This window comes from Lactuca virosa, chromosome 2 (genome assembly GCF_052849685.1).
Source record: "Lactuca virosa cultivar CGN04683 chromosome 2, Lactuca_virosa_CGN04683_v6, whole genome shotgun sequence".
NCBI lineage: Eukaryota > Viridiplantae > Streptophyta > Magnoliopsida > Asterales > Asteraceae > Lactuca > Lactuca virosa.
This window is the reverse complement of record NC_136427.1, coordinates 231,646,275-231,669,635: the sequence shown is the minus strand read 5'-3', so window position 1 is coordinate 231,669,635 and position 23,361 is coordinate 231,646,275. Positions and strand designations below refer to the sequence as shown.

The window sequence follows — 23,361 nt, the reverse complement described above, 5'->3', positions numbered from 1 at the left end:
GATAAAGCCATCCTTCGCAGGTATTTATACTATCCAATCTAATAACTCATCACATGCTAGTTCTTGGGTCCTCGATACAGGATGTGGTTTTCACATTTGCTCTGATTTGTAGGGTCTAAGAAGAAGTAGGGATGTGGAGCATGGGAAGATGAACCTGATCATGGGGAATAAGAAAGCGTCGCTTGTCACCAAGATTGGAGTTTACTCTTTAGTGCTTAGTAGTGGGTTAGGTTTAGATTTAAATGATTGTTTCTACTCGTCAGAAATGGAGAGAAACATTATTTCTTTTCATGGTTTGTACAGACAAGGTTTTAGATTTTCGTTTAATAATGAAATTGGTTCTATTAATGCTTTCTTGAATGGTACTTTCTATTTTGAAGCATTGCCTTGTGATGGAGTATATGAAACTGTGAATATTGTTGATAACTTAGGAAATAATGTGTCGCATCGTCCAATGGTTTGGAAAAAGCATGCTTGTGGCATTGTCGTCTTGGACATGTCAACAAGAAGCGCATAGCCCAACTCCAAAAGGATGGAGTGTTGGAGTCATTCGACCTCAAGTCGGATGACACATGCGAATCTTGTTTACTTGGAAAGATGACCAAGTCACCCTTCACTGGTTCCTGTGAAAGGGGTGAGGGTTTATTGGATCTCATACATACGGATGTGTGTGGACCTTTTAGATCCACCACAAGGGATGCAAACCGCTTCTATGTGACTTTTACTGATGATTATAGCATATATGGGTATATCTACTTAATCAAGCACAAGTCAGAAACCTTTGAAAAGTTCAAAGAGTTTAAGCAAGAAGAGGAGAATCAGTTGGACAGGAAAATTAAGATGCTCCGATCCGATCGAGGAGGTGAGTACCTTAGTATTGAATTCCACGACTACCTCAAGGAATGTGGAATTGTTTCACAATTGACGCCACCTAGGACACCGCAGTTGAATGGTGTGGCTGAGAGGCGCAATCGAACCTTGTTGGACATGGTTCATTCCATGATGAGTTGAGTTTCGTTACCTATCTCATTATGGGGGTATGCCTTAGAGACTGCCACCCATATCCTTAATCTAGTCCCAACTAAGAAGGTTACCAAAACACCTCACGAGATGTGGACAGGGAAAGTTCCCTCGTTGGCACATATCAAGGTTTGGGGTTGCGAGGCTTTCGTAAGACGAGATACTCACGACAAGCTCGAACCTCGTATTGAGCGATGCATTTTCATCGGCTATCCACAGAAGTCATTTGGATATCTCTTCTATAGACCAAGTGACAATGTTGTCTTCGTTGCGAGGAGAGGGGTTTTCCGAGAAAGACAACTCATATGCCAATAGAACAGTGGGAGGCAAATTGATCTTGAAGAGCTTCAAGAATCAAACGATGAAGGAACCTCTAACACTGGTGCTCAACCCGAGGAGGAAACTCCTGTTGAACAAACTGACGAATCCCTACCTCTACGACGTTCCATTAGAGTTAGTGTTCCACCTGAGTTTTATGGTTTCCATATTACTACTGAAGGTGATACATTTATCAGTTATAGCACACTAATAAATTTGGATAAACCTAACAACTACAAGGAAGCCATGGCAGGCCCGGAGTCTGCGAAATGGAAAGAGGCTATGGACAACGAGATTCAGTCCATGTATGACAATCAAGTTTGGAACTTGGTTGACAATGTGTCGGGTCGTAAGACGGTCGGGTGCAAATGGATCTTCAAGAAGAAGACCGACATGGATGGGAAAGTACATACGTATAAGGTGCGATTGGTTGCGAAGGGCTTTACTCAAACTCCTGGAGTTGACTATGATGAGACCTTCTCACCAGTAGCGGAGATTAAGTCTATAAGGGTTATGCTAGCCATAGCTGCATTTCATGATTATGAAATATGGCAGATGGATGTCAAAATCGCTTTCCTTAATGTGAAGTTCGCTGAAGATGTTTACATGAGTCAGCCAGAGGGTTTTGTCGATGCGAAGCACCCTAATAGAGTGTATAAGCTTGAGAAATCTATCTATGGATTGAAACAAGCATCTCACAGATGGAATCTTTGTTTTGATGAGAAAGTCAATGAGTTTGGTTTCTCGAGAAGCGATGATGAGTCCTGTATATATGTCAAAGCCAGTGGGAGTATAGTTAGCTTTCTCGTATTGTATGTGGACGACATACTACTCATAGGGAACAACGTCCCAACCTTGCAGGAGGTTAAGTCCTGGCTTGGGAAGTGCTTCGCTATGAAGGACCTCAGAGAAGCTGCTTATATTCTAGGGATAAGGATATTGAGAAATAGGAGTAAAAGACTAATAGGACTTAGTCAAAGTACTTACTTGGATAAAGTGTTGAAACGTTTTAGCATGGAGAATTCCAAGAAAGGGGAGTTATCAATCCAAAGCAATACCAAGTTGAGTAAGACTCACAGTCCAAGTACTTATGTCGGGATAGCAGAGATCAGCCGAGTACCTTATGCTTCCGCAGTTGGCTCAATCATGTACGCTATGACATGTACTCGCCCTGATGTGGCCTTCGCTTTGAGCATGGTCGGCAAATATCAAGGGAACCCTGGTATAGCACACTGGATCGCAGTAAAGAACATTCTTAAGTACCTGCGGAAGACCAAAGACTAGGCTCTTGTCCTCGGTGGGAGCGATGACTTGAGAGTGCGAGGGTATAGTGACGCTAGTTTTCAGACCGACCGGGATAATTTCCGATCTCAGTCAGGCTGGGTCTTTACCCTAAATGGAGAAGCAGTGACATGGAAAAGTTCCAAGCAGAACACCGTAGCTGATTCAACGTGCGAATCAAAGTACATAGCAGTGAGCGAAGTGTTGAAGGAGGCAATATGGCTAAAGAACTTCATCGGAGACCTTGGAGTTGTTTACGAGTTGGTTGTGCATTGATAATGCGTAAACGCATCAATAAATTGATGTTATAAAACACATTATTGTGTATGATTTAATGAGTAAATAGTACAAGCATATAAGTCGAAGTTTATATGTTCCTTTTATCCTACGAGGCTAAAAGCGATATCTTGGGCCCCTCGATGATATTGTTTTGACTTATGTGTCGGGCCCGGTCAGGACTGAATTGATGTGTTCATTTAAGTTCTATGTCAAACAAATCAGAGATCAAGAAACAAACCGCTGGACAATACGTGACATCCCCATTTTCACGGCCAGAAAAGACCGATTTCGTTTATGCTTTTTAATAAAGATCAGAGTAACTTCTTAAGAAAAGTATTGCGGAATTTGTTCCCAAAACAAAATATGATATAAATTTATCAAAGCATTTCTTAAAGAAATGTATTTTAATTACATTACAAAAACTCGGGATGCCAATCATCGATACAGACCATAAGCATAAACCAAAAAGAAATAAACATCTTAGGCCACAAAATATAATCTGGCCTCAATTCCATAATCTCTCGTCAAGTCATCCAACTATGCTTTTGCCACTACCTGTAATACAAGAAACTGAGTGGGTCAGGCTGGGGAGCCTGGTGAGCATATAGGGTTTTCAACCCACAATAAATAAGTTTATTATTTTCAACAATCATTAAACCCGATTACCCGTTCCCGTTAACCTCACCTTACGTCCCTAAAGCATCTCTCGTAAGGGACCTATCCAAAGGGATTTCATCGGGATGGACACTACTGCTAAGGGGGTTCCTCAAACATATATGTCCGCAAGGCAACCATGGGGGGATGGAGTACCCCGGTGAACACTTCGTTCACAAACACCTACAAGTTGCGAGCCTGCTAGCGTTCCACTGGACTTCCTAGAAAAGTATGTGGTCGTCATCCATACTCCGCTAAATGACTGGAACAACGTCAACATTGAGGCCTCTCATCATTTTATTTCACCACACACCAACTATTTTATCTACCCATGTTCTACCCAACATATTTGTAGATATAAAATACATACATGGTCCAGATCTGTAAAATAAAGCTTACATCTTTTATCCAGCATAACTTTTAAAGCATAAAATACATATATAGTCCAGATCTGAAGGAAAGAAGTTCAGATCTTTCATCCAACATAGATCTCAAAGTATACAGTTTAGATCTGAAGAAAAAGTTTAGATCTGAGGTGAGAAAGTGTAGATCTGAAGGAAAAAGTTTCAGATCTAAAAGAAAGAAGTATAGATCTTTCATCCAGCAAACATCTCAGGTAAACAGATAACATATTTATACACATAGCACATAATTTATATAAAATACTTCATATCTATGTGTAAGATGAAAGTGACTATACACTCACCTGATACAGAGTGATCCGGACAACACTTCGCTTCTTAAAATAATCTTCTTTGACGAAACCGGGAAGTTTGCTTGAAAAACCGGGCTCCGCGCGGGCAGAGTTTCAAACCGAAAAACTCTTTTTCTTGGAGCCTTCGGGCTTTCCGGGGCTTCCTTCAGGGGCTAGGGGGTTTTTCTAGGCTTTAGGGGGGGGGGGGGTTTAGGGATCTTAGAGAGAGAAACTAGTGAGAGAAAGATAGTAGAAAAGAGTGAGAAGGTCGGTTGCCCTCGCATCCTTTATATAGGCCGAAGCCTCGGTCTACGTTGCGCGTAGCTTCGCTGGTACGTTGCGCGTTTATGCGAACGTTGGGCGTACGAGGGAGCGGTATCCGAGGTTCGTACAGATGCGTGTCACCCTCCGGCTGGAGCGACGTGGCCATCTCCGGTCCTAGTATCCGAACGCGGGGCGTTCTTCTCTTCTACGCGGGGCGTAGCCTCGCAACAGCTCTCGCAATTTGCCTTTCCGTCTTCTAATATTCATAAATTTCGCATTCGAGCTCCGTTTTCGACGTTCTTTATATCCACGCGTAGGTAGGAACATGCCCTACAACTCTCGTTTAGACTCCGTCGGCTAATTCTCGACCGATTTTAAATTTATATTCTTTAGCAAACAGGGACAAGATTAGTCCGTTAAAAATTCATAACTTCTTCATCCGACGTTCGTTTTCATCTGTATTTTTACCATTGAGCTCTTATTGACGAGATCTTCGACTCTCATTTAGGTTGTGTCGGCTAAAAATCGTTCGATCTACAATTCGAACTTCGGGTTGTGCACTGCTGATCCGAAACTTAGAAAAATCATAACTTCCTCATACGAAGTCAGATTTGGGCGTTCTTTTTATGCACGCTCTCGGTTTAACGTTTTCTACGACTTTCATTTAGATCGCTAAGGCTAAAAGTCGCTCTATCGTAAATTCACTATTTACGCCTCCCGGTGCCGTGCCGGTTCTGTCGCGAAACTTTGACAGGTCATAACTTCTTCGTTATAATTCGGATTTCGGCGTTCTTTATAACTCTAGAATCCTTGTCACGACCACTACAACTTTCTTCATAGATATCAGGTTTATCTAACATTTTATTTTGACGCTTATTTTTATCCTTTATTTATTATATTATTATAAACAAGTAATAAGCACACAAAAGCACATAATTCACATAATATTCAAGTAATTCATCTTTATTACTTTAAAATGGGTTACAATAGTTGACCTAGACTATTACATCATCTACTAATGCTTAGCCCCAAAACACGGGCGTTACGCAATAAGTATGACTATGTTCCATGTGATTGTCCACACGATATCTTGAGAACGGAGGACTATACGATCCATTATCTATAGGACGTGTCAGAGTTCGACAACAACTTTTGAGAGCTACAATTGCTAATCGGATTTTGAAGTCGTACTTGCATTTATAGTTATTAGACTTATCCAAGTGGGAGACTGTTGGATTAGGTGTCTAAGCCATAACTATATTTGGTATGTACTTGACCCGGTTGTAGCATGGTCCTTTTTGGTTGTCTTCACCAGAGCAACTTGACTGGATGAATAATGGAGAAAGAGGTTATTATGGTTTATTAATATATTATATGAATAATATATTAAAGGAGAAATCATATTAATTAATTAATATTGTACTAAAAGCAGATAACATATCAACCACCTGACACATTGGTGTGGTTGACCTTTGTCTCTTACATGCGCTACTGAACATAAGACAAATTACATAGAGACAAAACATTATTACCAATTGAATCACCCAGTCTTCAAATATCATAACATAAACAACTTTGGATACAAAACAATCTCATACATACTTCAACTTCGGATGCTCTACATCTCGAAAACATACAATTTTCGGATAGACTAAGAATCAATTTTGTGTACTATCACGTATACATGTTTTAGTTTCCAGATAGGTATGAGGGAAACACATATGTGTAGATCTAATCGGGGTTCTCCACTCGTGGGCTTGGGGAATGGGGTTTTCACAGTATGGCAGGATGCTTTCAAAGTTGTCTCATGCAAAGTGAAAAATATGATAAAGTGTGCATGAAAAATCAACACACATTTATATTTTTCGCGTTTGATACTTTTCATTTTCTTGCGTCAGATGTTGTGGAGCTCATCAATAGAGTCCAACAGGTCATGCGTAGTAATTTTATGACCCTAAGATCTATGGATTTGGTTTTTAAAAAATTAGTTTTATCATCCAAAAAAGGTTAGCGGCGCATTTTCTTGCCCATTTACCCATCACGTCGATGTAAAACCTTTATTATATATGATCTCATGATTAATCGTGAAAAAATATCATTAACATCTTTATATTTTCATTTAACTTAATTTTTAATTAAATTATAAAAGAAAAAAGACATGCCACACACCCACGTTGATTCAAATTATACCGGTATTGAAACTCTAAATGTTCTTACTTGAATACTAAGGCTAAAGGGTGTGGTGATGTTTTTGCCTACCAAAAAAATATGTCACATAGGCGCCACATAAGTGTTTGTCATTTTTGTTATTTTTTGTCTATGACTAGGGTGTGGTGATGTTTCAGCCTATAAACATTGTTTTTTCAAAATAAAAAATGTTAACATTTAATAAAAAATATTCATCATAATTAAAATAAAACATAAATTTCATTAGAAAACTTTAAAAAAATAACATGAAATTAAAATTACATTAGAAAACCTACAAAAATGAATGTAAAATTACATTAGAAAACATAAAAAACATAAAATTAAAATTGCATTTCGTTGTAGATTATATTTACCCCGAATCGACACTTTGACCGCCTCAACCACTTCTCGATCTTCGGGGTCGAGGTGTCTCACGTCTTGCATTAACAATGAATATTCTGTGACTCGAACAGTTTCAGTTATATGTTTCTCCAAAGTTGTATTCATTGTGCGATATGCGCCATCATTTTCTCGAATTTGGTTGACCACCAACTGAAGAACTTAAAGATGTCGCTTTTCTTTTTCTTCTAACTTTTTCATTGTCCCTTCCCATGGGATGAGGCGGTTGTCTTTCTTCAATTTCATCGTTGTCATCATTAAGATCAACACCGATGTGACCATTCAATGTGTTGTGAGCTCGAATATGAAAAGGTTTTGCTTCTTTTTGGATGATTGGAAATGTCTTCATGGTTTCCAAATTTCCTCCACCTAACACTTTTTTTTATAACATCCCAAACATGCATGAATTTAAAAGGCTTTAGCATGTCATATTGGAATGTCGCGTGCGTTTTTTCAACAAACTCGCCTCACTTTCACTGTTAGCCCATTGCTTTTCAAAGTTTGTGTAAATTATGTTCCGATGCATGACGATTTTGTTTGTATTAGGCCATTTTGAGTTACATTGGTCATGCGTCCGATAATTTGGACTTCGACCCATACCCCTACAAAACCGCTCCGTAACACGTAACCAAAATTAATCACGCAATTGGTTCTTCCCAATGGCGTTATCTTCCGATATGTCGACCCATGCATTTGCTAATTTTGTCTCTTCTTTTTTACTCCATCTTCTACTTTTCGCCATCCCTTTTCTTTTTGGTTAAGCTTCTTGTTCGAGTTCGAAATCGAAATGGTTTTCAGTTGAGGGTATTGAAGGCGGTTAGGATTGGAATTGGAATTGGGTTTGTGATTCGATTAGGGGTGTTGTACGTGGTGGTTGGGATTGGAATTGGAATTGGAATTGTTGTGGCAATGGGTTAACATTTGGTGGAAAAACTTGTTATTCAGACATTTGGAGTTATGAATAGTAGCTAGGAACACCACCTACAAACATTTGGTTTTGAGAGTAAATTGATGGATCGCTTTGTGGTCGGTAAAGTGGTGGTGATGACGGGTCATAACCAAAGAGTGCAATTGCGTTGGAAGAGTTTGGGAGCCTTTGGGTTAAAAGGTTTGTAGTTTGTGTAGATTAAATGGTAAAAATGTGGATATATATATATATATATATATATATATATATATATATATATATATATATATTGCGAGAATGCAAATAATTTGCGAAAACAAGAAAAACCTATAAGATTGTGTCACCTCAACCTTATACTTTGGACAAGTATTCATCCAAACTTTGAACTACATGACGATAATCGATGATACATGAGAAATTGTTTCATATTAGCAACGCATGTTTTTTGACATTGTTATTATGAAAACTTGAATTTAAAAGTGGTTAAGGACATGAAAAAGAAAAAAAAGAAACGGTTGTTAAAACCACATTTAAATCTATTTTACCATAACACCTTCCGATGTAAACTTATTATCTTTAATTTATTGCTAATAAATTTAATTTCTAAAGTACATGTGTTTGATTTTTATAAGATAAAATTTGTTTTCGTATTTTCGCAAAATATTTATGTTTTTGCATTAACCTCTCTCTCTCTCTCTCTCTCTCTCTATATATATATATATATATATATATATATATATATATATATATATAGGCTATTTGGTTAAAAAAAATCAAACACGCTCCAAAAGACATAAAATGCAACGGTAACATCTCCAACGTTCCAATTTTTGAATGGCAGAACCTTGTCATCGACATAATGCCGCCGACAATAAGTCCACCAGGTCGGTGTTTGCCGCTGGTAACATTGTCCATGTATAGTGGAAGTGATGAAATTATTTCGTATATAAACCCGGTAAACGTCATCAAAAAATGATCAATTATGCAAGATACCTATAAACTGAAATGATCTTTAGCAAGAAAAATAAGTATATTTATTGTATTTATTTATAAACAAACTGAAAAATATTACCCTTTTAGGATCAACGTAGTAATATTATGCACTTCAACGATGTTTTAGAAAAATATTACACCTGTTAGGATCAAACTAGTATCATTATGCACTTCAATGATGTTTTGGATCCTAAACTATTCATTAATCCACAAATTGGGTATTTGTATCAATATCCAAACCTACATCAACATAATGTGGATGTTATGAATTATAATTTTCATCACCTTATAATCCAGACTTCTAAGGTTACTCCACAAGTATTGTGGCTAGAGGATTTAGAAGCTAAGAATATTTGTTTATAATTAATAATGACAATATACAATTCCAAATAAAACCTGATAACCGAAAACAATCAAGTTAAATTACTTTACAGTTTACTGCATTCGGGGCAAGGGAAATGGCCTCTAGCTCCACATTTGTTGCATGACAAAGAACTCGTCTTTGACTTAACTTCATCTGAAGTGATTAAGCTAAATACACCATCTTGTCTGAGTGATCCAGAACCTTTGCAATTTGAGCATGCAATCAACCTTAGATCACCACATCTCTTGCACATGCCTAATGAGCTACGTATTCCAACAAATATCATCAGAAAAGCTTGCTTATGTTATATCATTAACCCAGTCAAACTGGTAAAATAAATAAATGAATAAAAGATAGATAAACAGAAAACAAGTTACTTAGAACTTATTAGAAGGCGTCGATCTAGAAATATTGGGTGTTTTAGTTTTACTCTTGCATATTTGCCCTAAAATAACATTTAAGATTGAAATTAATCACACAACCCCATAAAAATTATTCAAGATTGGATCAGTAAGATGAATTCCTCAAGTTCTACTCTTCGGTCTTTCCTATTTACCCAATTACCCCATAAATTATAATCCAAAATTTTCTCTTCTAATGTGCGAGCTGACAATTTCACTGTTCCGACTTTATTATACTATAATCCAAGACTTTTCTTCTATTATCTAATATGAAAGAAATGGAAGAAACCCATAAATAAGATTCAAAATTGCGTCACATGATTATGAATGCATTGAACTAGAAGAAAATTTGGGAATTTCTTTCTTTCCACATTAACCCTACAATAACATTCAAATATCTAAGATTAAATTAATCAAGAAAAAACATAAGAAAGGTGCAAGATTACTTCCAAATATGATGGATGCAACTAAACAGTTGAATCTAGAGATAAAAACAAAACAATAAGGGATTACCTGCGTTGAGAAGCAGAGATGAAAGAATCGATCTTAGGGGCGGAAATTGTGGCGCAAAGGAGAAGAGCACCAACTCCATAGCCGGCTACTTCACTTGCTGTTATGTGTTCCAGCATGGTTTTGTTTTGTGCTTCCTTTTCTTATTCCAAATAGCAGCAAAATAATATTAGATTATACTCGCCTTATCGCTAAATAGGCATGGAGGATGGAAGTGAATTTATAAAGTGCTAAAGACACCCCCGGACTTTCATAAGTTTACTGGAAAAGTCCCTGAACTATTATATACTCATTGGAAAAATTTTGGTATGAATTAATCAAAACTCTAAGAGCATTGGGTGTGGGCAACAAGATTCAACCCTAAGTTGTGCCCCTTTACATGTCACATAAGCAAATGGTGTTATAACACCAAGTGGAAAAATGAGCAACAAGATGCAACACCAACTTTTTAAGAATAAATATGTTTTATTTTTTGATTTTTTTTTTTCGAATTTGGTTTTTTTTCCTTTTTCGTTTTTTTTCCTTTTTACGTTTTTTTTAATCACTAAAATGAATATATTTTTATAAAACATAAAATTTTAAAAAACAAAAAAAAGACATAATATTTAAAATCTAAAATTACAATTATAATAAAAAAAACATAATTTTAAACCTAAAGTCATAAATAAAATACCATTCAAATTACTCATAAAATCCTAATTAACCCAAATATTTCTTCCTAATTTGTTACTTAATCGTTTGTAGCACCGCTAGATCAGCAGACGTCAAACCCTCCTCGCTCGTCCGAAGAATTGACAACTGATGTGTATCATTAGTTCCCTCTCTTTTTGCTCCTGCTTCTCCCGTGCCTGCCTTTCTAGGAACTCCAAATGACGACGTTTCAAGTCATTTTTTTCTTTTATTAATAAATTGTGCTCGTCGAATTTCGCTCTCATTTCCGCCGCATCTTTTGCTTTCGCCTCAACCTCCTCCGCATGCCTTGCAGCGCGCCTCGCTTTGTCGCGTCTGGGCGGTCGTCGTGCTGGGGATATCTCATCGATATCATCCAGTATCTCATCGATGTCGGTGTTTAGGTCGATGTGAGTCCGTGCGTCCGACACGTCGACCGAGCTCGAATTGCGAGACCTTTTGGATTGAACCTCCGACGATGTAGGCATTTTATTCCACTTTGGATCCGCTCGCAACAACTCCCATGATTTTTCAAACTCGAAAACATGTCCCATGTCGACCTGATATTGTTCTTTTGCAAATTTAAACAAATCGAAGTCGTTGGTTCCACTTTGTTGTTGCGCCTCAAGCCGGTTGTAAATACCGTTGAATTTGCTGCACCGCTTAGTTATTTGACCCCATTTGCTGCTCAACATTTCATTGTTGCGATACGGTTTTTTCTTCAAAATAACGTGAAACTTGTCGCGCACCGCCCCCCAATAAGCTCATTTCTTCATTCCATTTTCGCGGAGTTCGTCTTTTGAAGTAGTACACCAAGTCGTTGTCAAAGCATATTCCTCCTCCGCTGTCCACCATTGTGGAACGTCTGCATTTTTCTGTTTCAACCGCTATTGATTTCCCTTTCGATGAAACAAACAACCACCCAACCACCACCTTTTGCTTCGATGCAACAAACAACCACCTCAACCTTATACTTTGGACAAGTATTCATCCAAACTTTGAACTACATGACGATATATATATATATATATATATATATATATATATATATATATATATATATACTTTGGTCAAAACCTAAATTTACAACAAAATCTTTTCCCTACTTTTGCTTCGATGCAACAAACAACCACCACCTACAACACAACCATCGGTTGAAGTGGAAGCGGGAGGTAGTAGGAGAGGGAAAGGGAAAAGAAAATCGAAAGGGAAATCAATAGCGGTTGAAACAGAAAAATGCAGACGTTCCACAATGGTGGACAGCGGAGGAGGAATATGCTTTGACGACGACTTGGTGTACTACTTCAAAAGACGAACTCCGCGAAAATGGAATGAAGAAATGAGCTTATTGGGGGGCGGTGCGCGACAAGTTTCACGTTATTTTGAAGAAAAAACCGTATCGCAACAATGACATGTTGAGCAGCAAATGGGGTCAAATAACTAAGCGGTGCAGCAAATTCAACGGTATTTACAACCGGTTTGAGGCGCAACAACAAAGTGGAACCAACGACTTCGATTTGTTTAAATTTGCAAAAGAACAATATCAGGTCGACATGGGACATGTTTTCGAGTTTGAAAAATCATGGGAGTTGTTGCGAGCGGATCCAAAGTGGAATAAAATGCCTACATCGTCGGAGGTTCAATCCAAAAGGTCTCGCAATTCGAGCTCGGTCGACGTGTCGGACGCACGGACTCACATCGACCTAAACACCGACATCGATGAGATACTGGATGATATCGATGAGATATCCCCACCACGACGACCGCCCAGACGCGACAAAGCGAGGCGCGCTGCAAGGCATGCGGAGGAGGTTGAGGCGAAAGCAAAAGATGCGGCGGAAATGAGAGCGAAATTCGACGAGCACAATTTATTAATAAAAGAAAAAAATGACTTGAAACGTCGTCATTTGGAGTTCCTAGAAAGGCAGGCACGGGAGAAGCAGGAGCAAAAAGAGAGGGAACTAATGATACACATCAGTTGTCAATTCTTCGGACGAGCGAGGAGGGTTTGACGTCTGCTGATCTAGCGGTGCTACAAACGATTAAGTAACAAATTAGGAAGAAATATTTGGGTTAATTAGGATTTTATGAGTAATTTGAATGGTATTTTATTTATGACTTTAGGTTTAAAATTATGTTTTTTTTATTATAATTGTAATTTTAGATTTTAAATATTATGTCTTTTTTTTGTTTTTTAAAATTTTATGTTTTATAAAAATATATTCATTTTAGTGATTAAAAAAAACGTAAAAAGGAAAAAAACGAAAAAGGAAAAAAAACCAAATTCGAAAAAAAAAAAATCAAAAAATAAAACATATTTATTCTTAAAAAGTTGGTGTTGCATCTTGTTGCTCATTTTTCCACTTGGTGTTATAACACCATTTGCTTATGTGACATGTAAGGGGGCACAACTTAGGGTTGAATCTTGTTGCCCACACCCAATGCTCTTAGAGTTTTGATTAATTCATACCAAAATTTTTCCAATGAGTATATAATAGTTCAGGGACTTTTCCAGTAAACTTATGAAAGTCCGGGGGTGTCTTTAGCACTTTATAAATTCACTTCCATCCTCCATGCCTATTTAGCGATAAGGCGAGTATAACCTAATATTATTTTGCTGCTATTTGGAATAAGAAAAGGAAGCACAAAACAAAACCATGCTGGAACACATAACAGCAAGTGAAGTAGCCGGCTATGGAGTTGGTGCTCTTCTCCTTTGCGCCACAATTTCCGCCCCTAAGATCGATTCTTTCATCTCTGCTTCTCAACGCAGGTAATCCCTTATTGTTTTGTTTTTATCTCTAGATTCAACTGTTTAGTTGCATCCATCATATTTGGAAGTAATCTTGCACCTTTCTTATGTTTTTTCTTGATTAATTTAATCTTAGATATTTGAATGTTATTGTAGGGTTAATGTGGAAAGAAAGAAATTCCCAAATTTTCTTCTAGTTCAATGCATTCATAATCATGTGACGCAATTTTGAATCTTATTTATGGGTTTCTTCCATTTCTTTCATATTAGATAATAGAAGAAAAGTCTTGGATTATAGTATAATAAAGTCGGAACAGTGAAATTGTCAGCTCGCACATTAGAAGAGAAAATTTTGGATTATAATTTATGGGGTAATTGGGTAAATAGGAAAGACCGAAGAGTAGAACTTGAGGAATTCATCTTACTGATCCAATCTTGAATAATTTTTATGGGGTTGTGTGATTAATTTCAATCTTAAATGTTATTTTAGGGCAAATATGCAAGAGTAAAACTAAAACACCCAATATTTCTAGATCGACGCCTTCTAATAAGTTCTAAGTAACTTGTTTTCTGTTTATCTATCTTTTATTCATTTATTTATTTTACCAGTTTGACTGGGTTAATGATATAACATAAGCAAGCTTTTCTGATGATATTTGTTGGAATACGTAGCTCATTAGGCATGTGCAAGAGATGTGGTGATCTAAGGTTGATTGCATGCTCAAATTGCAAAGGTTCTGGATCACTCAGACAAGATGGTGTATTTAGCTTAATCACTTCAGATGAAGTTAAGTCAAAGACGAGTTCTTTGTCATGCAACAAATGTGGAGCTAGAGGCCATTTCCCTTGCCCCGAATGCAGTAAACTGTAAAGTAATTTAACTTGATTGTTTTCGGTTATCAGGTTTTATTTGGAATTGTATATTGTCATTATTAATTATAAACAAATATTCTTAGCTTCTAAATCCTCTAGCCACAATACTTGTGGAGTAACCTTAGAAGTCTGGATTATAAGGTGATGAAAATTATAATTCATAACATCCACATTATGTTGATGTAGGTTTGGATATTGATACAAATACCCAATTTGTGGATTAATGAATAGTTTAGGATCCAAAACATCATTGAAGTGCATAATGATACTAGTTTGATCCTAACAGGTGTAATATTTTTCTAAAACATCGTTGAAGTGCATAATATTACTACGTTGATCCTAAAAGGGTAATATTTTTCAGTTTGTTTATAAATAAATACAATAAATATACTTATTTTTCTTGCTAAAGATCATTTCAGTTTATAGGTATCTTGCATAATTGATCATTTTTTGATGACGTTTACCGGGTTTATATACGAAATAATTTCATCACTTCCACTATACATGGACAATGTTACCAGCGGCAAACACCGACCTGGTGGACTTATTGTCGGCGGCATTATGTCGATGACAAGGTTCTGCCATTCAAAAATTGGAACGTTGGAGATGTTACCGTTGCATTTTATGTCTTTTGGAGCGTGTTTGATTTTTTTTAACCAAATAGCCTATATATATATATATATATATATATATATATATATATATATATATATATATATATATATATAGAGAGAGAGAGAGAGAGAGAGAGGTTAATGCAAAAACATAAATATTTTGCGAAAATACGAAAACAAATTTTATCTTATAAAAATCAAACACATGTACTTTAGAAATTAAATTTATTAGCAATAAATTAAAGATAATAAGTTTACATCGGAAGGTGTTATGGTAAAATAGATTTAAATGTGGTTTTAACAACCGTTTCTTTTTTTTCTTTTTCATGTCCTTAACCACTTTTAAATTCAAGTTTTCATAATAACAATGTCAAAAAACATGCGTTGCTAATATGAAACAATTTCTCATGTATCATCGATTATCGTCATGTAGTTCAAAGTTTGGATGAATACTTGTCCAAAATATAAGGTTGAGGTGACACAATCTTATAGGTTTTTCTTGTTTTCGCAAATTATTTGCATTTTCGCAATATATATATATATATATATATATATATATATATATATATATATATATATATATATATATATATCCACATTTTTACCATTTAATCTACACAAACCTGTAATCAAAATATTTTTCTTGAAAAAGAAGAATCAGAAAGATATTCCAAGCAAAACATTGATGTTTGGAGAATCACATTCAAGATTGAGTAATACACACAAATCACATATAAAGATTAAATGAGAAACTGAATATAAAGAAAGAATAGAAAAGCTTTATTTGTTTTTGTTGAAAGAAAAAATCATATTACAATTATCAATCGATGTGACATAACTCATTTCTTCAAATCGTCATATTTGGATCGTGAATGCTTCAACTATATGAAAACTTTTGAATCACAATATCTTCAAATCCTTCTTACATGTAAGATTTTATATAACACAAAAGACACAAAAGATTGCATTTTTATAGTAAACTTTTCACTAAATGCTAATTAAAATAATATAAGTTATAAAACTTTTGAGTGTTAAATCATAATTAAGAAAACTTTTGAGTTGCATTAGTTAAAAAATGGGGTTTTCAAATGAATGTGATTTGAGGAAGTTAAAATATGGGGTTTCAAATGCATGAGATTCAAGAAAAAATGTTAGCTTTATAAGTATGTATGAAGAGAAAGACGGATTTTTAGTACCCATATTTGGGATGAGTAAACCACAACAACTAAATATCAAATAAAATAAGCTAAAGGGATTCAAACTCCATATCTCAAATTCATATGTTCACCACCTTAATCAACTCATTATTTTGCTAATTAAGTAATTGTTATAAAATTATGTAAATTTATAATATCTATAAACTAAATATATTTATAAGCAATTTATACAAATTAGTGTGGTTAGGTTTTTTGCGGTTTCCTAATTCCTAAAATTGAAACCGAATCGAATATTTTGATCTTTGAAAAAAGGAGAACAAACCCATCGGTTTTATGTTTGGTTTCGATTTCTTTGTTTTTATGTTTTTTTTTACTTTACGGTTTGATTTTTCTCACTCTTAGTATAAAGGAGAAAATTAAATAGTATTTTCTGCAATAAATATGATTTTGGTGTTCGATTTTTATTACATGGATAAATAATGTTCTATGTTAAAATTTTGATATTATTAAAAAATGCAATTTCTAAAAAAAGACTAAAATAGTAACTTTCCGTAATTATTTATCAAGAAATAACTAAGAAATTCATAGTTTTTTTATTATACCCATACGGCCACACATTTCAAAGTTTACTTAGGGTTGTTTAATAGTTGTTGATTGAATTGGATGTGACTAAGTCATAAACTCTAACCGAGTCTAGCTCTGACTAAAACTTGGATGTTTAATTATACATTTGACTGGCAATCTGAATGATGAAAACGATCATACTACCGTTGTAACATCCATAAAATTCAAGCAAATTTAAAACTTTTTCAAACATCCAAAAACCATTAGTTATTACAAAATGTTTTCAAAATAATTTCATATCAGAGAATCCCAGAAATCAAAATCATAAAATGTGAGGAGGTGCACGATTAAGCCTTCGTCTTCCCGCGATCATCCGAAGTACCTGAAACAAAATCAACAACTGTAAGCCCAAAGCTTAGTGAGTTCCCCTAAAATACCAACGTCATACAAACCATAACAATATCATAACAAACAGCATGCATATAGAGTCTACAGTTTGACTGGACCGCCCTCACCGGACCTTCAGTCTATCTGGCCCACTCTCAGAACCTTCAGCATGTCTGGTCCGCCCTCCCGGGCCTTCAGCCTGTCTGGACCGTTCTCCGGGCCTTCGGCCTGACTAGTACGCCCTGATGGGTCTATAGTCTATCCGGGCCGCCCTGGGTATGTTGGCTTAGAGCAGAAAGCAGGACCGCCTCAACCTACCCGCAATCACACAATCAACACATAAATATCATACGCTAGCTAGCATGTACAGATAGTCATATAGATCTAACAGATCACTAATCATAGCATCATCCTATATACCAGGGTATCGATCTAACAAATCACTAAACATAGCATCATCCTATAACTAGGATACCGATCTAACAAATCACTAAACATAGCATCATCCTATAACCATGATACAATCCAAAAAGGGTCGGCCTTGGTGCCTTAGACCCTGTTGATATAGTGAGAATAACTCACCTCACAATGTCGAACTGTATTGAAATCTCTGACTGCTGACTCACCGAGAATCCCAAACTATCACAATAAACGAACACTAAGTCAACAGTTGAATATCAATCTTGGCTAAGGGTCCAACATATTAATAGTCCATTCTATCCTTTCCTTATGTTGGGCTAAGGCCCAACTCCAATTCCTTAGTCCAAAAGCCCAATGTACAAGGCCCATAATTGGCCCAATTTCCAAATTGGGCCTAACTCTCTAATTGGGCCTCATCCTAAGGTCCACTTCCATATTTGGCCCAAGACACTACTGTTCAGAAATCCCAAAAAGGGTTCAAACCAACTAGCCCAAAGATGGCCCAATTCCGAAGCCCAAATCGCAAAAGCCCAACAGCAGACGTACGTTGGGCGTACTCCGAGGCTACGCGGGGCGTACGCGAGCCTCGTGTTGACTGGAAATCAGGGACGTTGACTACGTACGCGGGGCGCACTGCCCTCTACGCGGGGCGTACCCTCGCTGAGTCCAAAACCCTAATAAGTGCTTAATGGCTTAAGCACTTAAGCCATATTCCAGATCCATCGACCAAATGTGTCTTAGAACCATAAAGTCTCAAACTTTAAGTCTTTGGACGTCCATAAAGTTCTTAATGCAAGGTCTTAATCCATTAATACCTCTCTACCACCTGCATGAGACACTTCTAACCATTGGGACCTCATTTTTATCACTTAAAACCCTTCCTAGGGTCTGAAAGGACAGCTTAACATGTCCAAAACACAACATGCATAATATTGGGACTTTTTGGGACAATAAAGGTGTCATAAAGCTAATAAGGCAAGATCTACATCATTTAAGCACAAAGGCAGAAGCTTTTTACCTCCTAGAGCTTCTAGAGGACAAGATAACCTCAGATTTTCAAGCTTTCCTTCCTTCTCCAACCCCTTGATGCAACTCCTTCTTCTTCAGTCACTCAAAACACACACTTTTAGATCATACACTCAAGAAAGGGGGTTAGGGTTTGGGGAAAACGGCTCAAGAGTATGGAGGCTGGAATGATAGAGGGTTATGAGCTCATAAGGATGTTTATATACCACCCAAACCCTAAATATTAGGGTTTCCATCTAACGCGAGTACGCCCAGTGTACACAAGTGTACGCCCAGCATACTAAGGCACGCCTAGTACGCCCAACATACCATTATGTACGCGTAGCGTAATCCTCTTGATCCAAAACTACAATACTAGCCATTAGGGCATCTCATGGCTATACCCTTCCATCCCCAAGGACTAAAAGTGACAAAATAATAATGAAGGGAGGATTCGAAAGTACCTGCAAATTCCGGGATGTTACAATTGTTTTGTTCCATTACACCAATATACTTTCAAACATCTACCTAATCACAACAATTTAGCCATCAAACTTCAATATCTACAGATTTGACAAAAAAAAAGCAAAGTACATTGTTATATTTTATCCCCTTTACTAAGAAAAAGTTTTTAAACAAATATTCAAACACGATATCCATAAACAGAAACAAAAATTACACCTCTAACTATAATAAGTTATAAGAGTACAGTATTTCATTTCTATACTTTCTTGATGCAACATCGACATTACTTATCGAACCCCTTCCAAACATTCAAACGAACGATACTCCAACAAATTAATCCCCGAGTCATCCGGGACACCACAATACTCAACAATTTGCATATGCCTTCCATGAAAAATCTCTGGTTGCCACACCTTCAATTCATCAATGATAATTTTGATATTCTCATTCTTTCCAGCAATACAAGTTGAATCCCAATGCAACAATCGGTATTTCCCCCTCTATTCTTACGTGAATTCTTCTAATTGCACAATCCGTATTGTTTAGACACACAAAGTTGTTTTCCCTAAATTCATTCCAATGCTACCCTTTTGGAATTCTAGCACCTATGACCAAAATACACTTCGACATTTTCACATTATTACCTCCAACATTTTCCATCCTTAAACAATCCTGGACAGGAGATACCTAAGCAAGAATCAAATAGAAAAAATGAAAAATTAAATACTCAACGGAAGAACAAAAGAAGACTTTAACTTTTAGGTCTTAAGTGACAACCGAATTGATCAAATTTTAGGTCTAATTTTTCATGAGAAGTACCAACATACCGACATATATAAATAAGATTTTTTTTCATAAAAAAAACAAGTGAATTAAAAGATTTTTCATCCAAATTCGGAAAAAAATATGAGAAGTACATGTACCTTAGGAGAGGCGGAGGTCGGCGGTTGTGCTTGAGGCATCGACGGTTGTGCTTAAGGCATCGACAATAATGACAAACATAGTTGGCAGGAACAATCTGTAATGCCCGCGTTTCTGGCTAAACATTATTATAATGATGTAATAGTTTGGGTCAACAATTGTAACTTATTTTGAAGTAATAGAGATGAATTATTTGAGTATTATGTGATTTATATGATTTATATGCAATATACGTGCTTATAAAGATATAATAAAATAATAATAAGAATATGCGTCAAAAATAAAATAATAGATAGACCCAATATCTATAAAGAAAGTTGAAGTGGTTGCAACAAGGATTTCGGGGATACAAGGAACGCTGAAATCCGACTTATAACAAAGAAGTTATGACCCGTCGAAGTTTTGCGACTAAACCGACACAACACCGGGAATCGTAAAAAAATGAATTTTCAATAAAGTACTTTTTAGCCTTAGCGATATAAACAAAAGTCGTAGTATACGTTAAACCGAGAGCGTGCATATAGAGAACGTCCAAGTCTGACTTCGTTAGAGGAAGTTATGATTTTTCTAAGATTTGGCATAGCAGTGTGCAGACCGGAATTCGAATTTTAGATCGATCGATTTTTAGCCGACACAATCTAAACGAGAATTGAAGATATCGTTAATAGGAACTCAACGATATAAAGATAGACGAAAACGGACGTCGGATGACAAAGTTACGAATTTTTAACGGACTTTACATGTCTAAGCCTGTTAAAATATAACTTTAAAAATAAATTCAAAATTATCCGACAATGTGTAAACGAAAGTTGTAGATCACATCGCCACCTACGCGTGGATATAAAGAACTTCAAAAACGGAGCTCGTATGCAAAAGTTACGGAATTTAGAAGTTCATTAAATTATGGAAGGATACGAGGGTAACATGTGGCTGAATCAAGGCCATCCCTTTCTCCCCACGGCTTCACTTTGGATTCCGACACCTGCCCCTCGTACGCGCAACGTAACGCCTCGTACGCCCAGCATACCAAGTACACGCAGCGTACTCCGAAGCTACGCCCAACGTAGTCCGAAGCCCTCAGCCTATAAATAGGTGCGAGAATCACCTCACTTATTCACACATTTCCCATTCTTTCTCTCTCAAACATCCTTATTAGTCTCTCCCATTCCCTAGTACTTCTCAAGTGCTAGAGGCGAGTCCCGGAGCGCCAGAAGGCTCCGAAAAGAATAGCTTTCGGCTCAGAAGTTCTGCCCCCGCAGAGCCCAGCTCCTAGCTAAACCCCTTTGTAAGTGAGTTATGCTTACCCTACTTTAAGTATAACTTATGTTTAAGTTCATTATCGTTATTATGAACCTATAAACAATATATATGCTAAGTATTATAAAATATAAATTATGCAAAGTGTTATTATAATACCTTTTAACTGCTCGCGGTACGGGGAATCTGGTTTAAAGGGTCGCATATGGTTGTTGGATTTCAAAACAACTTTAATGCCAAAATGGTCCTGCCCTCCGGTGTTTCATGTCTGTCCCCCGTCTGTACATAGTAGTTGAAAATTATTGTTTGACACTTATATAATACAAGAAAAACAATATTGCCTAGACTAATAATTAGTCGCAATAAATATTAGACTAAATCTAGTGATAATGATACCAGGTTTCGTCGAAGGAAAATAAAATTGTTAGAAGCGAAGCGCTGCCCGAGTTTGGAGTCATCACTTTAACAAGTGAGTGCATAGTTACTTTCATCTTATTCATAGATATGAAGTATTTAATATAAATTACATGCTATGTGTGCATATTATCTGTGTTCTTAATATATATGCTGGATGAACAAAATATACATGTTTTACTTGATTTAAATTGTATATGTATTTTATACCTATAATTATGATGGGTAAAGATGTGTAGATGATATAGATGATGAAATAAATTATGAGAGGCCTCGATGTTTATGATGATCCAGTCATCTAGCGGAGTATAGATGACGACCACAGACTATTCTAGACAGTCCAGTGGAACGCTAGCAGGCTCGCAACCTGTAGGTGTTTATTTGAACTATATGTTCACCAAGTGTACTCCATCCTCCTCATAGTTTCCTTTTTAACATATACTACTAAGGAATCCCCTAATCAGTGTTGTCCATCCCGATGAAAAGTCCTTAGGCTAGGTCCCTTAACTTAGATGTTGTAGGGACAAAAAGTGAGGATAACGGGAACGGGTAATCGGGTTGATTGATTCGATGAAAATTGTTAAACTTAATTATTGTGGGTTGAAAACCTTATGTGCTCACCAGACTCCCAAGCCTGACCCACTCAGTTTCTTGTATTACAGGTAGTGGCCATAGAGCACAGGAGTGATGATCTGATGAGAGATCAATGGATTATAGGCCATTAGAATAATAGATGTTGTAAGGCTTGTACTATTTCTGTTTGTGCTTATGTACTGTATTGACAATGACATCCCAACGTTTTTAATATAATGAAAACACATTTCTTCGGAAATGCTTTGATAAATTACTTATCATATTTTTGGGAACAAATTCCGCAACATATTTCTTCAAAAGGATACTTTGATTTTCAAATAAAGCATAAACAAATCGATCTTTTCTGGCCGTGAAAATGGGGATGTCACGCAATAAGTTGAAGGAATTGTGCGGAAGGAAGAAGAGTCATTGAGGAGAGGCGTATTTTGTTATCATGTCACAAATGTCATTAGGGTCGGTCAACCATCTTTTTATTTAGAACTGAGTCAGGAGGTGATTTAAGAGCTAATGATCGGGTCAGACGAAAATTGCAGTTATCAAATATGTCATCATCATGTAGAGGTGCACACAAAAACAGATCCCTCTAAATGAAACCGATCCAAAAACCGGTTTTGACAAAACTGGATCGGATTAAACCGGTGACCGGATTCAAACCGGTTTGACTTTTCGGTCTCGAAATCGGATTTACCCCCGGATCACAAACCGGATTCTACAAAAACCGGTGACCGGAGTCAGTACAGCACGTATGGAAAAGTACACATGGGAGTTTGACATTCCAGGGGTTTAGGTTGCTACAAGGGTAGTGGGGTTGGTCATGTCAGCAAAAGGTGATCAGGATTCCTCCAGATGTTGCGGATATGTCATCTTCTACTGCTACTAGATGGATGTTGGGAATACGTATCACTTTGGAATTGTGAGTGAGTTTGGATAAGTCAGATCTCTGGTCGGTTTTCTGCTAGTGTTTGGGTTATCAAGGATCATATATGCCATCCTGCATG

General features: G+C 36.7%; 2 protein-coding genes across 2 annotated transcripts; one reads left to right on the top strand and one right to left on the bottom strand.

Annotated features, from left to right (window-relative positions):
• Nucleotides 1–9,331: 9,331 nt before the first annotated feature.
• On the bottom strand, nucleotides 9,332–10,432 carry LOC145160416 (uncharacterized). The gene is made up of 2 exons (XM_079079588.1): nucleotides 10,275–10,432; nucleotides 9,332–9,623 (listed from the first exon to the last, which is right to left on the bottom strand). Exons 1-2 carry the CDS (start codon nucleotides 10,388–10,390, stop codon nucleotides 9,425–9,427), a joined length of 315 nt encoding a protein of 104 aa, XP_078935714.1. The 5' UTR covers nucleotides 10,391–10,432; the 3' UTR covers nucleotides 9,332–9,424.
• A 3,108-nt stretch (nucleotides 10,433–13,540) lies between these two features.
• Nucleotides 13,541–14,656, top strand: LOC145160415 (uncharacterized). Its single transcript, XM_079079587.1, has 2 exons — nucleotides 13,541–13,713; nucleotides 14,365–14,656. The coding sequence occupies exons 1-2, from the start codon at nucleotides 13,598–13,600 to the stop codon at nucleotides 14,561–14,563; spliced, it is 315 nt and encodes a 104-aa protein (XP_078935713.1). The 5' UTR covers nucleotides 13,541–13,597; the 3' UTR covers nucleotides 14,564–14,656.
• The last annotated feature ends 8,705 nt before the right edge of the window (nucleotides 14,657–23,361 follow it).

Coding starts and splice junctions, on each gene's coding strand:
- LOC145160416 (XM_079079588.1), bottom strand. CDS start 10,390: ATGCTGGAACACATAACAGCAAGTGAAGTAGCCGGCTATGGAGTTGGT. Junction 9,624..10,274: donor ATCTCTGCTTCTCAACGCAG/GTAATCCCTTAT, acceptor TGGAATACGTAG/CTCATTAGGCATGTGCAAGA.
- LOC145160415 (XM_079079587.1), top strand. CDS start 13,598: ATGCTGGAACACATAACAGCAAGTGAAGTAGCCGGCTATGGAGTTGGT. Junction 13,714..14,364: donor ATCTCTGCTTCTCAACGCAG/GTAATCCCTTAT, acceptor TGGAATACGTAG/CTCATTAGGCATGTGCAAGA.